The following is a 16,852-nucleotide window of genomic DNA, read 5'->3' as shown; positions in this document are numbered from 1 at the left end:
CTGCTTGTTTTCCTCCCTGAGCTGTGATAGAGGGATGTGATCAATAAAACAGCCCAGCCAAGCGGAGCCTGTGGAGAACGGGGCACCAGGGGCATCTCTGCCACCAGCGTTTGTCACTGCAGGAGTTTCTGCTGGCCAGGGAGGCTCCTGGGCTCACAGCAGCAGGGGAGAGGTGTCCCCACATCAAGGAAGAGTTGGAGCTTCACCCCTGAACTTTTAAGGAAGAAGGACCAGAAATTTGGATGCTTTTCTCACCATGACTGTCCCAGTGCCAGCACAAAGGCCCTGCTGGTCCTTGAGCTGTCCCTCAGGACCTGGGGCTGTTTTCCTTTGGGCACCAAGGCACAAACCCCTCCCGGCTCGTTGGGTACTTAAGAGAGAGCCCGGAGCCTCTGGGGGCTTTTGGGGGTGTCTGAGCAGGGGCAAGGGCCCTCCCTGCCCCCTGCACAGCTTTTACTCCTTTGTTCTGTACAGTTTGTTATTTTTGCTTTAATTAAAACCTTTTTTCTTTTCCAAACCCCTCCAATCAGCTGCCTGGCTGATTTTCATAAGCCATTTCTGGGAGGCTGCTGGCCTCCCTCAGAGTGTGATGCACCTTGGTGGGGCTGACAATTCTCTGCCCTCACACAGAAATTCCTCACCTCTTTTACTGTCAAATTTCAATTTCTGCCCCCTGCCTGCCTGGCCAGTGCTCTCTCACCTGGGGGTTTGGTGATAGCCCAGCTGATGATGTTTCCTGGAGGGTTCAATCTTTGTCTTCTCCTGTTTTGACTCTACCATTTGAACCCAGCAGAGCAGTTCCTGAACACAACATTCTGCTGGTTCTTAACGCTCTTGGAAGATGCTTTCCCTTCATCCTTAACCTCCCTGCTCATTATTATTTCACAGATTCCTTTAGCTTCCCTTATCAGACACCTACATGTTCTAATTCCTAATTTATATTCATTGCTGCAACTTTCCCTTATTTTTCTGGGGACAGTGTTGACTGGGTTTGGGTTTCTGTTTTATTTCCTTTTTTTCCCTTCTCTGCTGACTGATAAAAATGTTGCTTGGCAGTTTTTCCTGTCAGGGAAAACATGTTTTTGTAACAATCCCATGGAGGGCCCATGAAGAAGAAACACATTCCACTGCTTTGGCTCATCTAAACTCAGCTGCAGCCTTGGGTTCTGTCAGGCAGAGCTCTGAGAGGGCCTTGCATGGTAGCAGCTTTGACTTCAGTGATGCTAAAACAGCCAGAAAGAGCCAGATCTCCACAAAAATCCTCCTCTAACTTTTCTGGTCCAAATGGAACCAGCCTGGTTCTCACTTCGCCCATCATTTCACTACCAGGGCCCAGCCAAACACGTCCTGGTTGAGCTGAGGAGCCCCAAAATAGCCAGGACACCTCAGAAGAACCTCTGGGATGGTGAGCAAGGAAGAGCTCATTTGCTGGATCCAGAGGGATTGGCTTCACTGGGAAAGGTTTCACTGTGTCCCTCCTGACCTCACAGCAGCCCTGGCACACCACAAACAGGGGATTCAGGATGTCAAATTAACCCTTCTGCATCTGGGGAGGGAACTGTGAGCTTTGCACGGGTGCTCGGGGAGCAGCTGGCAGGGACAGTGTGGATTTTACTCATTTTGAGGATTGCCAAGCTGAGAGGTGGAGGCAGAACCGGGCACAGCTCAGGAGTCAGGCACTGCAGGCACAAAGGAAAGGGAGGAGGACGGGTTTGGGGTTTGTCTGGGGGGACACAGAGCCTGGGAAGGATCGGGGATGGAGGGGGGAGCTGCTGGCCCTGCAGGGCTGGCTGTGCCCCAGTGCTCAGCATCCCCATGGCAGCAGAGGGGCAGGGCTGGTCTGTGCCCCCTCAAACCAAACAGGGCAAAGCCCAAGCACACAGTGCCCCTCGAGATGGCCCAGGGGTCCTGCCCGGGCTGGGACAGAGCCCTGGCCCCGCTGCTCTGTGTCCCCTGTGCCACCGGGGCAGGGGTGGTGGCAGCTGGGCTGGCCCAGGGCGGGGAGGAGGCAGAGGGAGCCCGGGTGGGACCCCAGAGCTGATTTTCAGACGAGCTGGGTCTGTGCAAAGCTCACTGATTTCAAACCGAATGTGGGGGTGAGAACCTCTGGAGATGCAGGGGTGAGGGCAGGGTGGGGAGGTGGGGATGAGATCCACTGAAGGCTCTGACTGCTGCCCCAGCTCGGGGACATTCACACCCAGAGCCCACAGGGGAGAGATCTCCCCGCTCAGCTCGGTGCAACAGCCCCTGCTGCATCAGCCAAACCAACCCAGCTCTGTAAACCCACCTGTGAATATCCAAACCCTCCTGGCTGCACCAGGACACGGCAAAAACCCCCAAAGAGGGGCAGGAAGGGGCTTTTCACCCCCATCTCCCCACGCCAGGCTGGGGACAGCACCCTGAGCCCAGGGGTGGCTCTCCAGGGCAGCTCCCTCCTCCCCAGCCCTGTCCCCTCCCCAGCACCGACCCCTCCCCAGCACCGACCCCTCCCCAGCCTCGGGGCCACTGCACCTCCAGAGGTTTCTCCAGTTGTCTCCCTAATCACATCAAGTGGCTGAAGCCCCATTTGTGTTCTTGCAGGGTGATTTGCCCTCCCCCCTGCCCTGCTGCTCCTGCTGTAGCCCCACGTCTGCAGCCACTCCTGGGGGCTGAGGGGGGCCTGGATTAAATTATGGGCTCTAATCAAAATGAGCCTAATGGAATTACACAACGAGAGCAGATTCAAGGCAGCTGCTTTGCAAATCCTGGGGTTGGATTGGTGTTAGCTGAGGGAACCAGCACATGGATCATCCCTGTCCCCCCTCCTGGCCCCACACAGGCAGGGTAACCCACCCCTGCCCCAGCTGAGGAAAAGGTAACAGCTCCCTGACAAATAACAATATAATAAAGGTAATCCCACAAAAAACCCATAATGCACCAGGGAGAGCAGGGAATGCCAGGGAGAAGAAGTGCAAGGAGTTAAATGCAAAAGCCACAAAACATTTTCCCCCTTTCCCGTGAACTGCACCACAGTGAGGTTCCTCACTCTGCTCCCTTGGAATCAACCAGGCTCACAAAGAAATACTGGCACCACTTCATTGGGTGTGCTGGGCTCTTCGGAAAGAATTTCCTTTTGAGAGCCTACCTAAGGAATGAGGCACAGGAATGACACTGTCACAACAGGGGACAGTCTCTAACCTGACACTCAGCAGTGTCTGTTCTGCAAGTGGCCAGGGAAGCCCTGGGTGGATTTTGATCAGAGGTGTTCCCATGAGAGATTTTTCTTTAACCCCCAGAGCCTGTGGGGTTCCCCAAATCACTGTCAGCCCAGATTCTAGCCACAGGGCTCTCAGGATTGACATCAACATCCCCTGCAGTCACAGAATCCCATTTGGGTGGAAAAGCTCTCCCAGCCCATGGAGTCCCAGTGTGTCCATCCCCACCCTGTCCCCAGCCCAGAGCACTCAGTGCCACCTCCAGCCCTTCCTGGGACACTCCAAACCTCCCTGGGCAGTGCCAAGGCCTGAGCTCCCTTTCCATGGGGAAATTCCTGCTGCTGTCCCCCCTGGCCCAGCTGAGTCCTTGTGGATCCCCAGGCAGCCCAGAGGGGCTCCTCAGTGAAATGGCTCAGATGATTTCCCTTTGTGCCTCTGTGAACAAACCCTTCCACCAGTTGCAGATATTCCTCCCCCAAAGGGCTCAGCCCCATTCTGGCAGTCACCTGTCCCTTGCTCTTTGTCCTGCCCCAAACTTCCTGGAACACCTGGAAAAGGGGAGCAAACGTGGGAAACTCGAGGCAGGCCAGCTGGCTGAGGAGGATGGAGAGGAGGAGGGGGAGAAGCAGAAGCAGAAGCAGTGCTGGCACTTGCTGGGGCACAGTTGGCTCAGAGGAGCTGAATGTACAATTTGGAGACTTCCTAGAAGGCCTTATCGAGCCGAGAGGCTCAGACAGAGCACTCCTGCTTTTAAATCAGTGTTTACAGAGCCCTGGGCAAACTCAGCTATTTCTGTCTGTCCCGGGCCAGAGCCTGCTTGAGGAAAGAGGACAAACACCCCTCGGTGTGGAGGGAGTTGTCACCCAGCCTGACTCATGTTTGTTTTCCAACGGCGTTTGGACAGCGCTGCCAGAGCCAAGGCCAGGCTGGCAGAGGGGACAGGCACAGGAAGATCTCCGAGGAGGGGAAGGTGCTGCTGCTCCTTGCCCAGCCCAGCAGCCCCCGTTCCTGGTGGGAATGCTCCCGTCCCTGCTGGGAATGCTCCCATCCCTGGTGGGAATGCTCCTGTTCCTGGTGGGAATGCTCCCGTTCCTGGTGGGAATGCTCCCGTTCCTGGTGGGAATGCTCCCGTCCCTGGTGGGAATGCTCCCGTCCCTGCTGGGAATGCTCCTGTTCCTGGTGGGAATGCTCCTGTTACTGGTGGGAATGCTCCTGTTCCTGGTGGGAATGCTCCTGTTCCTGGTGGGAATGCTCCTGTTCCTGGTGGGAATGCTCCTGTTCCTGGTGGGAATGCTCCCGTTCCTGGTGGGAATGCTCCCGTTCCTGGGTCCCTGCTTCCCGGGCACACCTGTGGCTCTTCCCCCTGGAGTGGCACTGCAGAGCTGCTGCACCTCCCTGGGCACCTTCTCTGGAGGACGCCCTCAGCCGGGCCATCCATCACCCCCTGCTACGCTGACAAAATCCAAATAATCTCCTAAAAGGCTCCACCCTGCCTTTGCCAAGCAAAACCAGCCAGCTGCAGTAGCAGGGGACAGAGAAAAATCACCCTCCTTCAAGAAACACTGGGCGAGATTCCCATTAAAAGGAAAGTATTTGGGTTTTAAGAAGAAATGAGGTCACAATGACATCACACATTTCAAAGCACACTCCGGGGGCCTAAAGCTGTCAAACCAGGGCTTGGCTCCTTCCTCACTGCCCTCAAGAAGCACAAACTTGCAGCTGGTGATGGTTTAATTACTCACCCTTCTATCAAGTTTCCGAGGGTGAGGTTTGTTTGGGAGCAGGGGGAGATGGCCCAGGGGCTTCGGGGGGTGACACTGCTCCTTCACTGCCAGGCTCAGCTGCCTCTCCTCGGGTCGGATCCACAAACCAGCTCCGCTCCCAGCGCCTGAATCAAAGCACCCAGGCTTGAGCAGGACTCGTGTGACCTCCCTCACTCTGGAGGAATCCTGAGCGATGAAATGCTTTAGCCTCAGAGACACGGGCTCGGGATGGATACAGAGCTCGGGATGGATACAGAGCTCGGGATGGATACAGAGCCCGGGGAGGTCCGCTGTGAGCGGAGCCTTTGCCCTCTGGACCCTGGGACACAACCGGCACAGCACAGACCGCCCCAGCCCTGGAAAACACCTTCCTTCCCCGCGGAATCACAGAGTCCTTAAGGCTGGAAATCCCCTCCGGGATCCTCGAGCCCAAGCGTTCCCCCAGCGCTGCCAAGGCCACCACCGAACCGTGTCCCCAAGCGCCACAACCTGCCCGTCCTTTGAACTGCTCCAAGGACAGCCATCCGTCCATCCTCACTCGGGCAAAGTTTCCCGCCCGTGCAGAGCCCGCCGAGCCTCCCCTCCCGGTGCCATCGCCTGTGCCAGGGGTTCCTGTCCTGTGCCAGGGGCTCCTGTCCTGTGCCAGGGGCTCCCGCTCTGTGCCAGCCCCGGTCCCGGCGCTCCCGCGGCTCAGCGCTGCCCACCCTGGGCGCAGGAGCCGCACATGGCAGCGGAGCCGGCGGTCGCTACCCGCTGTCACCTTCACCTGCGCGACCACACAGGCGCCAGCCTTCCCTGCGCTCCCTCCCGGCGCTCCGGGGCTCTGCCCGGGGGACACCGGGCACAGCACACGGGGGACACCGGGAACCACACACAGGGGACACCGGGCACAGCACACAGGGGACACCGGGCACCGCACCCTGGGAACACCGGGAACCACACACGGGGGACACCTGGCACAGCACACGGCGGACATCGGGCACAGCGCACAGGGGACACCGGGCATCATACACGGGGGACACCGAGCACCGCACCCGCATCCTCACCCGCATCACCCCCGCTGCCAAGCGGCGAGGACGGCGAGCAGCTCCCCCCGGGGCGGGTTTGCCACCCTCCCCACCGGACCCCCGTCCGCCCGCTCCCTCCTGCTCACCATGGCCGGGGCAGAGCCCCTCGGCGCCCGGCGCGGCTCCCCCGGCTCGGCCGCTCATCCTGGCGGGGCAGGCAGGCTGTGGGCGCTGCCCAGGTGCGGGATGCGGTGCCCGCCCAGGTGCGGGATGCGGGGCTGGCTCCCGCCCAGGTGCGGGATGCGGTGCCCGCCCAGGTGCGGGATGCGGGGCTGCGCTCCCGCCCGGGCTCCGCGGGCAGCGCCCGCCCCCGGCCCGCCCCACGCGGAGAGCGGGGGATGCCCGGCCCTGTCCCCGCCCCGCCAGGGAAAAGCCGGGGCTGTTCCCCCCGAGAGACCGAGCCCGAGCTCGCCCCGTGTGCCCCGAGAGCCGTGCGGGCCCCTGGGTGCGGCACCGCTCCCTTTATCCCGGGGAATTCTCGCTGATGCTTCTCCCTCGCTGTCGGAGCAGCTCCAGGGATCGGTGCTTGGTTTGATTGCTTGCGTGCAGAAGGGGAGTGGAGCGAGCCCATCTTACTGAAACTTGCTCGATCGGGACCGTGTTTTTAAAGATCTAAGGGGTTTTGGCAAAGATCTTTCAGAGGATTTCTCAAAACAAACAGAGAAATTGGCGGTGTTTCCCAGCACGCTGCAAAGGCTTCTTCAGTCGCAGCCTCAGCCCAGCTCCTCTGACATTATTGGAGCTCTGGCAGCTGAAATCTGGCCCTGACACCCCGAACAAAGCTCAGTCTTGGCAGAGCAGGACACCACAAGCAGCTCATCAGCTGAACTCTTAAAACACCCTCTGAATTATCAGGCTGAGCACAAAGCCAGGACCCCGGCAGCTCCATCTCCAGGTGTGGCCACCTTCACCTTCCATTTCTGGAGCTGCAGTTTGGGGTTTGGGGTTTCAAGCTGCAATAGCTGTGTGCAGTCACTGCAGGGCTGGGATTTCTCAGAGCAGAACTGCCCTGGATACACAGGGAGATCCAGAGCACGCTCAAGTTCACAGCAGGGATTTGGTTTGGGGCATTTCCACGCCCTTTAATCACAGCTGAGGTCCCTGCCCCTGGAAAAGGGACATCCCCGATTGTGTGTGCATGCAGGAAAAACCAGAGCACCCACAGAATTGCAATATCTGCTGCTTGCTGACAAAATACATCAAAAAAGTAAATGTATATTCAACACATCATCAACTTGTTTGATAGGATTCATTTTTTTAAGATCTGGGGGGGTTTTGGCAAAGATTTTTCAGTGGATTTCTCAAAAAATTGGTGGCGTTTTCAGGCAGTGCAGGCAAACACCACCCAGGCTGCCAGGCCTCGTGTGTGCTGCATGTGTTTGTCCATCACTATAGAAACTGAAAGACGGAGAAAGAATAACATTAACAGAAGTAAAACACATCCAATCCCTGAAGAAACACCTTGTCACAGTCTGGGTTTTCTCAGACTCAAAGGACCAAAACCAAAGTGAATGGAGCTGGGCTGGGTGGAGCTGTTCAAGAGTTCCTGAAACAAATTTGGTTTGCCTTCCTTTTCCTCTCTGTGGTACTATGGGAGTTTTCTGGACATTATTGGTATTTACTAATAGTAGACACTAGTGGTAGCTACTCACTAGTGTAGCCTCTAGCTTTAATGCTGAATTTACATATAAATGAATATACGTGGCTTGATGGCTCTTCCTGGAGCAAACAATGGAAGTTCTTCCTGGCAAGATCTGAGTGCTCAGAGCAGCTCCTCACCTGCCTCCCCAGGTGTTCCCAGCCAGGACCTCCAACAGCAGCTCCTAAAGGCAAAAAATGGCACAAGAGGGAAAAAATCAGAGTGGGGAGCCCTTGGCCAAACCCACCCTGAGTCTGCAGGAGGGGGAGAAGTGAGCTGAGATGGTTTCTGTGCTCTCCTTTCAATGCCTGAGTGGGTTGAGGGCCAGCAGTGCTCTGGGGCAGTGTTAGAGCTGCTCAGGGGAAGGGATTTGGTGCCTGGAGAAGGCAGAGCCCGATCCCTTTCTGAACCCCATCTCCGAGCCATGCTGAACCCCAGTGCTGTGGTCATGCTCCATCCCACCTCCTCTTCGTGCAGCTTCCTCTCCAGGATCAGCAAAAGTTTATTCCACCTGAATGGGAAGCCTAAAAAAAAATGGAATTAAATTTTTAAGCAGGCAAATTGGAAAGAATTAGAGAGAGAGATAAAGCACTGGGGGTTTAGAGTTTTTTTCCCTCCCCTCCTCCTTTTCTTCCTGCTCTGACAATGATGAATCCCAAGATCTGGTTGAGGAAGAGAAGTGGCTGAGTGATTCATCGGGACTGAATCACCGCCGCTCTGCAGAGGAGCCCGCTGCCTTCGCTGCCTTCGCTGCCTTCGCTGCCTTCGCTGCCTTCGCTGCCTCGGCTGCTGCAGCTGCGGCTCCGTCCCTGCTCCATCCCTGCTGCCCCTCCGGGAGCACAGGGGGACCCAGCCCCAGCCCCGAGCAGCCCAGCCCGGGCTGTGCTCCCTCCCTCCGGGCTGGGCTCCCTCCGGGCTGGGCTCCCCCCGGCTCGTGGGAGGGATTTTATCACAAGGATTTTATCACGCTGAGCTCCAGAGGGTTTCACCCGCTGCAGGATCACGCAGCCTCCCACTCCCCCGGGAGGAACTCGCCTTCCACTCCGTGTGAAATGCGAGCCTCCCCCTCCCTCTCCGAGGTTCCCCCGCTAATCCCGGCATCCAGCAGCCATTGGAGCTAAGCTGGAAATTCGGGATGCAGCAGCTGAATTCCTGGGATTTCCCAGTGGTTGGGGTTTTCTGAGGGACATCAGAGGAGAGGCAGGAGAAAAATTCTGGTGTGCAGCTGATTTACAGCATCAGCTGGGTTGATAATAATAATAATAATGGGACAGCAGGGCCCTGTGACACAACAGTGCCAGCCTGTGGCAGGTGACACTCGAGTCACCAACAAGCCTCGCCTGCCCTGCCTCAGGGGCTCCAGAGTTTGGGGATAAAGCAGAACTGCCCCATCCCTGTGTGACCCTGGTCCCCGAGCAGAGCAGGGGGCAGGGGACACCCCATTTCCAGGGAATATTTGGAAAAGAAGGCCAGTACTCACTGGGAGCTCAAAGATCCCATCAAATGTCCTTTTTTCTTTAAAAAAAGAATAAATTGATGTAATGTAAAAACACAGATTCCTTGGTAAGGATGGTCTGAAATAGCAACAGATTTGAGATGTCAGCACTCAGCACTTTTATTTCTGCTTGGCTTTGGTGAACTTTGGGATCTGTTATCCACTGCCTGCCTGGGAGCCTCAGCTGCTGCCTGGCTCTGCAGGTATTTTACAATGCATTTAATCTTTATATAGAAACCACAATTGTACCTGCTGGAACACTCCCCAGTCACCAAAGAAAGAAAACAGAAGAGACATTTTCTTCTTGTTGCACTCCTTTTTCAGCCTTTAAACTAAAAAAGCAGCTTTTCTGTGGCTTTTTTCTATAGCTATGTGGGTTATACACTCCCCGATCTGCCTCCTCTCCATGATGCACTCCCTGATCGAGAGGCAGAAAAGCACCAGACACAAAGTGGGACAAATTGGCTCCATCCAGGAGAAAAAAGGGCCAAAGGGCAGAGCCAGTTCAACGGCAAAGCAGCAATTTCAGGAAGATTTCCCAGCCCTTGGGCTGGCTCCTGTGTTTGGTGGGAGATCACAGAGACCTCAGCCACTGCTGCCTGTGAGGATCCTGGGCACTGCAGCAATTTTACCCGGAGTAATTTTCCTCCTCAGATCATTTCATCCTGTCCTTGCTCTTTTCTGTCCCTCTGCAAGAGCAGACAGCTTCTCCCAGGCCTCCTCTGCTGGCTCCTCTGTCACCAGGGCATCTCCAGGGATGCATGAACTGTCCCCAACCTGGACTTTTATCCCAGAAAATCCAGTGCCATCACCTGCAGCTCCCTTCTTTCTCTCTCCAGCCCGGTTCTGTCTGCTGGGGGAAGTGCATTGCACATGGGTAGATAATTCTGGCAGCACATTCATTGCTTCAGAGCAGTTAGAGAGCTGCAGAAGCAACTTCTTGCCATTACAGGGGTGTTTTTCCAGGAATGGGAGCCGGGAATGAGGAGAACAATGAGAACAACGCTCCGTGCAGCAATCAGTGTCTGCAACGCTTTCCAGAGGGGAGCAATCAGCACCAGCCACAACCTTTACTCCTCAAACTTCCCCAGAGGGAACATTTGAAAGCATCAAAGGGATTTAAACCTGCCCAGCCGCTGCTGAGCCATAATTAACAGCTGCACAGTCAGCTCCGACTGCGGCTGACAAAGCCTCAGCAGCAAATCCTCTCTTTTTATCACACTGCTGGAGTATTTATGGAGCCACAGCCAGGCAGGGGGCAGGGGGAGGAGGAGAGCAGGTGAGCTGCTTTCCAGGGGGGATAACATTTGCTTTCAGCTGCCTGGCCTTTCCTCAGCCCCTGGGGAAGCTCCAGGAGGGACCCTGGGGTGCAGCCTTTGGCTCTGGGACAGAGTGGCGGCTCCTGGGGCCAGCCCCAGCTGGAACATTGGCAAACAGGGCTGGGATCTTCAGCAGGAGCCCTTCCACCACCAGGAATTGCCCCTCCCTGCTCTCATCTGCCTCCTCCAGGAGACCCAAGGGATGGAGGCCAGGCTGACCTTCCACAGCTCTGACTCTAAACTGACCTTGGACAGGGCCATTTGTCCCTCCTCTGTGACATTTCCAGCCCTGGGCCTCTTCACAGAAAATGATATAAAAATAGCAATTCTCCTTGAGTGCCTGGGCAGGAGGTGGGGACAGGAGCTCTGGGGTTGTTTGACTCCTGGGCTGGGAGGGGATGGGAGAGCTGGGCAGCAGCAAGATCCCAGGTGCTGGAGAGGGCAGGGAGGGAGGTTCTCACCCCTGGAGCTGCTGGGTGTCTCTGTGGCATCGTCCCAGCTCTGCCAGCTGCCCACATGAGGATCCCTGTCCCCTTGCAGGATCCCTGCTCTGGATTGCACCAGGCTGTGCCAGGGAATTATCAGCACTGGGTTTATTTCCTGCTGTGCCTTTATGACCCCACTGAGACTGTAAATGCCTCTAAAGTCTAACTAAAACAGTTTAATTTTCTCCATAAACAGTCTTGTAAAGAAAATGATGGCAATGCTGTTCAAAAGGTGAAGGGTGGTCAGGTAAGGGGAGTTTTTTACTGCCTCGCCTGGAGTGCCCCGTTCCTCCTTGTTCTGTGGCTGATGTAACTCCCTGGGGAGTTTCCTAGTGCTGGGATGGCCTGAGAGGATCCTTGGAAAGAGCTCTTGGGAACTGCATCCCACCCACACCTGGAGCACAGATATCCATCCCTCCCTGCAATGGGATCTTTGGTCACTACAGACCCCTGGCACAGCCTCCCAAGCAGCCGGACACACCATTTAAAATAATTTTTAAATCCATTTAAAGTCACCTTTTCAGCACAAAAAGGCATTTTCCTGAGCCCAGCCACAGGATTCCTTTCCCACACACTTTATTTACAGCAGTCCCCCTTCCCTGGGCTTCCAAGCCACAGTTCCCTCCAGCAGGATTTCTTTTGGGGTGGGATTGGGATGATGCTCACGGTACCTGCCATGGCAGGGAAGGGGTGGGGTGAGTTTTGGGTCTCTGTCCATGGCAGCGGTGGGATGGGGTGAGTTTGGGGTCCCTGTTCATGGCAGGGGTGTGATGGGGTGAGTTTGGGGTCTCTGTCCATGGCAGGGGTGGGATGAGATGGGTTTTGGGTCCCTGTCCATGCAGGGATGGGATGGGAGGAGTTTTGGGGTCCCTGTCCATGGCAGGGGTGGGATGGGATGGGTTTTGGGTCCCTGTCCATGCAGGGATGGGATGGGAGGAGTTTTGGGGTCCCTTCCCAAATTCCCGGCAATTCCCGGCCCCGCTCGTGGCTCACCCGCGCCCCCCAGCGCCCACGCGCGGCAGGTGCAGCCCCGCCGCCCGCCCGTCCTCGGGACGGATCCCGAGCTCAGCCCCCCAAAATCCCCCCCAAACCCCTGCCCCATCCCGAGCATCCTCCCGAACCCAGCCCTTTCCAAACCCCTGCCCCATCCCGAGCATCCTCCCGAACCCAGCCCTTTCCAAACCCCTGCCCCATCCCGAGCATCCTCCCGAGCTCGGCCCCCCCAAAATCTCTCCCCAAACCCCTGCCCCATCCCGAGCATCCTCCCGAACCCAGCCCTTTCCAAACCCCTGCCCCATCCCGAGCATCCTCCCGAGCTCGGCCCCCCCAAAATCTCTCCCCAAACCCCTGCCCCATCCCGAGCATCCTCCCGTGCTCAGCCCTTTCCAAGCCCCCTCCCCACCGCTCTGCCCCATCCCAGCCGCTCTGAGGCACAAACACCGAACCTCTCCCGAGCCCATCCTCGCACACAGCGCTACAAAGACACCTGGAAGGTGCCGTCCTCGGGGTCCGGGGGAGCAGCCTGTCTGTCCTGGCTGTCCCCCCGGTGCCAGCGCTCGGCGAACTGCACGGCATCGTGGATGCAGTGGAAGGCCAGCTGGCCCCCGGCGCTGCCTGCCTGGCCCGCCCAGCCTCCCTCCCGCAGCCGCTGGCGGATGGAAGGGTTGCAGTTGGCCAGGAGCACCTGGACGCCGACCTCCTTGTAGTCCTGGTGCGTCTCCTTGAGCACGGAGAGCCCCACGGTGTCTATGAACTGCATGGCCCCGCAGTCCAGGATGAGGGTGTGCATCTCTGGGCACGGGGGACGGGCGTCTGCTGCAGGCTTCTCTGCCCCCCTCCCAGCCTGTCTGAGGCAGCCAAACCCGGCACCCCAACAGCCCCTGCCGCTGCCTGGCTCCGTGCTGGCCCTGGCAGCCAGCAGGACGGGATTGACCCCGGTTTTCTGGTACAGCACAGCCTTGAAGTAATCCTTGTTGGCGTAGTAGAGGGAGCACTCGAAGCGGAAGATTTTGACGTTGGCGATGCTGCTGAGCTGTTTGTAGGCAGCCTGGTCCTCGTAGATCTCCCTGTTGCTGACCTTGCCCAGGAGTGTGGCGCGGGGTCTCTGCGTGCGGAAGATGATGCAGAGCAGGGCGAAGCAGACGCCCACCAGCAGCCCGATCTCCGTGGTGACCAGCGTGGAGCACAGCATGGTTGCCCACCACACCACCGTGTCCAGCTTGCTGAGCTGCCACATCCTGGGCGTGTCACGGAACTTCCTGAGGCCGCCCCGCAGGTTGACAATGGTGACCACCCCCAGGATGGAGGTCTGGAGAGAGTAGAAGAGCGGGGAGATCCACAGCAGCACCAGCAGCAGCACCAGGGAGGTGACCAGCCCTGACACCTGCGTCTGGCTCCCCGTGGACTCCTTCAGCAGAGTCTTGGTCAGGGCAGCAGAGCTGGCAAAGCAGTAGAAGAAGGAAGGGATGAGGTTGCAGAGGCCGATGGCGATCATCTCCTGGTTGGCGCTGACGGCGTAGCCGTGCTTCTTGCCAAAGATCTCCGCCAGCGACACGGTCATGGCAAAGCCAATGACAGCGATGGGCAGGGCGTCCAGGGCCAGGCTGGGGAACAGGCTGAAGGCTGGCACCGTGGGCTTCCTGAAGCCCGTGGGGATGTGCCCGCACACGGCGGCCTTGTAGCGCTGCTGGAAGTCAAAGTAGTGGGAGATGATGGTGGCCACGATGACCACCAGCAGCTCGATGGGGAACGGGGCCTTCATCCTCTCCTTGTAGCGCTCGTTGAGCTCCTTGACGGGCACGATGACGGCCAAGGCCACCAGGCTGGTCAGCAGGTCGCAGATGTTGGTGTTGCGGATGTACCTGAAAAGGTCCACCCAGGTGAGGAGGAAGGAGCCCACCCCTTCGTGGCGAGGGATTTTCAGGCCCAGCAGATATTTCATCTGAGAGGTGATGATGGTGAGGCTGGAGCCGGTCACGAAGCCACCCAGGAGAGGCTCTGACAGGTAGACAGCCACGAAGCCCAGCTGTAAAACCCCCAGCAGGATCTGGAAAGCAAACCAGCCACAGCTTCAGCATGGGTGAGAAGGGCTGGAAGGGGTGGCTGGCAATTTATGTCACTTTGCTGCCACTTTAGGAGCTCTGGCTACTCTGTCTGTGGATGAGCTGAGCATTCCATGTAAGGGATTTGTCTTCAGGGGTTCATCTGGGGTATGGAAATCTAGAGACACCTACCTTTAGCACTTCCCTGTGGCTGGGGATGCCACACAAAAAAGGCTACAGGGTCCCTGCTGCTGCCTCCTCACAAGCAGCCCCATCAGAGCAGCTCTGGGTATCACTCAGTTGTGATGCTCTGAATTTTAGTTGTCCCAGTGGAAAAGCCTGGGATTGCTCAGTGACAGCTCCTAGGCACTGGGGACACTGCCAGGGAGAGTGGCAGGGTCCTTGAGGGTGGCTCTTGTCAGCCCCAAGCCTGCTCTAAGCTGGCCAGCTGCAGGAATGAGGCGGTGGGAAGGTTCTTCACAGATCCTTCTCTTCTCCTGCTGTGTCTGATCCTGAGGATGTTTCAGACACATCCAAGGACCTGCCCATCCCCTGGAGGAGAACAACCCCCATCCAGCTGTGTTTGCACTTCCAAAACCACTGCATTCACAAATATTCAAGGGCGTCAGGGTCCAGAAGTGTTTCTCATGACTCTGAAGTCTGAACCAACACTTAGAGATCTGCTAGGGGGGAACAGCACAAGAGTGAACATTCGTACCTGGTAAAGCCCGACCAGAAAACTCAGGGAAAGGGCCACGGTGATGGCGTAGCAGCTCCTGTCACAGGCCTCCGTCCCGTTCCTGGGGGAGCTGGAGTTGTCCCCGAGGGCAGCGCTGCTGTCCCCGTAGCCCGCCAGCTGCAGGTGGCGTGTCACCGACTGCCCCACCATGAGGCACAGCACCCCGAAGGAGCCCACGCTGGCGTGGCGCGACGTGGCCGTGGCCGCGTAGATGATGTTGCAGAAGAAGTTGGTGTAGATGCCGTAGATGGGGTCCTGGTTGGCCAGGAGGGAGTAGGAGATGGACTGGGGGATGGCCACGATGCCCACCAGGAGCCCCGAGATGACGTCCCCCAGCAGCTGCGTCCTGGGGCTGTACTGGGGCAGCCACTCCAGCACGGGCAGCAGCCGGCGCAGGGACGCGCCCGCGCCCCGGGGGCTGCACCTGCAGGCAGCCCTGGCTCTCTCCAGGACCAGCTCCCTGCTGCTGCAGCCCGGGGGCTCGTGCTCCTCCAGGCTGACAAAGGCGGCAGGAGCCTCCTGCGGCCTGAGCGAGCCCAGGGTGTCTTTGCTGGGTGCTGGCTCCTGGCTGGACGTGTCCTCCGAGGCCCCAGGGGAGCTGAGGCAGGGGTGCAGGCAGGCGTGAGGGGGCTGCTGGGCTGGCCCGGGGGGATCCTGGGGAGGAGCTCCTGGGAGCTGCATCCCACCTGCACCTGGAGCACCTGGAGAAACTGGAGCAGCTGGAGCACCTGGAGCACCAATATCCATCCCTCCCTGCAAGGAGATTTTTGACCAGTTTAGCCCCCACTGGCACAGCGGGCAGCAGCACAAGGGGCTTTGCTTAGCTCCAGGGCTTGTGGCATGGATGGATAGACAGACAGACAGACAGACAGACAGACAGATAGATAGATAGATAGATAGATAGATAAGGAAAGGGAAGGGAAATAACCCCAGACAAATGAAACAAAAGCATTTTCCCAAGGTTGATTCATTTGTTGTCGCTTATGGACCCGATTAACCCCAACCCCCAAATCAGGGGCAGAGCTGCAGAGCCCCCCGTGCTCCTTCCAACCCCTCTTGTTTTGAAACAGGAACTTCACTGAATTTCACTGAAATTTCACTGAATTTCTCTGAAACTAACACTCCTTCAAGAACTCTGACTGCCATCAAGACATTGCTACTTAGGCAAAAACTTACTTTGGAAATGTTAAGATATTCCAAGGGATGCTTTGGGAATGAAGATGTGGGTAAGGGAGGTAATTTGCAAATTAATTTTTCCTTCAGCATTACATAATTTTAATTGCATTAGTGGCATGATTCAGCCAGGGGCTCCCATGGCAGAATGAAACCATCCTGCTTTTTCAGGCTGGTTAAAAAACAGAGACACCTTCCAGAGCCACTCCAAGTTCTTCAGTCACAATGCAGCTGCAACAAAAAATGCTTTTTGTGACAACTGAACAACAGACAGAGCGAAAAACCCTCCTGATGGGACACCCAGAGTGGCTGTGGTTTGGAGCTGAGCTGGGATGAGGAGAAATCCCGCTCCCCTGCCCTGCACACATCACCAAATCTTACCTCTGGCTGCAAATTGGGTGTTTCCTCACCACCTCGAGCTTCCCCTGCAAGGACAGACCTGTCTGCACCTCACAGCACCCTTGGGCACAGGAAAACCTGGCCCATGTGCACTTCCCTGGGATCTGAGCTCCTGAGCCAAGCCATGTCTCTTTTATCTCTGTCCAGCTGCTGGAAACGGTGCAGCCGCCAACCAGAGCTGTGTTTGGAAAACAAACACCACTCTGAGAGGGTATTTTGGCTGACAACTTGTTCTGGACACGAAGAATGATTGAGGGGGCTCCGAGAAGTGCTCCTGCCAGATAAGAGGATTGCTTGGATCTGGAGAAGTGTTTGCTAAACAAGGGGAACGATGGAAAGAAACCTCCCTGCTCTGCCCCTCTCTGAACTGAGCGAGCTCAGGTCCTGCTGGGCTTCTCTGCTCAGGTTTTCATCTATTCTGGACAAGCTTTACTGCCAAAAACCAAGAAGCAAAGCTCGTTCCAGAAGGACTTTCCTTTCCTGGTAGTTTTTCCAGGTAGAGGCTGTGTAAAGCAGAGAGCAAAGCTCTGGTGACAGG

General features: G+C 57.0%; 2 protein-coding genes across 3 annotated transcripts in view; both read right to left on the bottom strand.

The window, feature by feature from the left end:
- The window catches only part of HTR4 (5-hydroxytryptamine receptor 4), a 59,179-nt gene extending 52,804 nt beyond the window's left edge, over positions 1-6,375 (bottom strand). For both annotated transcript variants that reach the window (XM_063413722.1, XM_063413723.1), the window contains exon 1: positions 6,111-6,375. The gene's annotated coding sequence lies outside the window, so the exon portion shown is untranslated. The remainder of the gene's footprint in view (positions 1-6,110) is intronic.
- A 5,940-nt stretch (positions 6,376-12,315) lies between these two features.
- Positions 12,316-16,451, bottom strand: LOC134559016 (sulfate transporter-like). Its single transcript, XM_063413461.1, has 3 exons — positions 16,297-16,451; positions 14,722-15,495; positions 12,316-14,008 (listed from the first exon to the last, which is right to left on the bottom strand). The coding sequence occupies exons 2-3, from the start codon at positions 15,487-15,489 to the stop codon at positions 12,437-12,439; spliced, it is 2,340 nt and encodes a 779-aa protein (XP_063269531.1). The 5' UTR covers positions 15,490-15,495; positions 16,297-16,451; the 3' UTR covers positions 12,316-12,436.
- Between the last annotated feature and the right edge of the window lie 401 nt (positions 16,452-16,852).

This window comes from Prinia subflava, chromosome 16, assembly GCF_021018805.1.
Source record: "Prinia subflava isolate CZ2003 ecotype Zambia chromosome 16, Cam_Psub_1.2, whole genome shotgun sequence".
Taxonomy (NCBI): domain Eukaryota; kingdom Metazoa; phylum Chordata; class Aves; order Passeriformes; family Cisticolidae; genus Prinia; species Prinia subflava.
This window is presented reverse-complemented; position numbering and strand designations above follow the sequence as displayed.

Excerpts from the sequence above, each read along its gene's own strand:
- LOC134559016 (XM_063413461.1), bottom strand. The coding sequence starts at position 15,489 with ATGGATATTGGTGCTCCAGGTGCTCCAGCTGCTCCAGTTTCTCCAGGT. Across the intron at positions 14,009-14,721 it reads TTCTGGTCGGGCTTTACCAG|ATCCTGCTGGGGGTTTTACA; the intron begins GTACGAATGTTC and ends TTTGCTTTCCAG.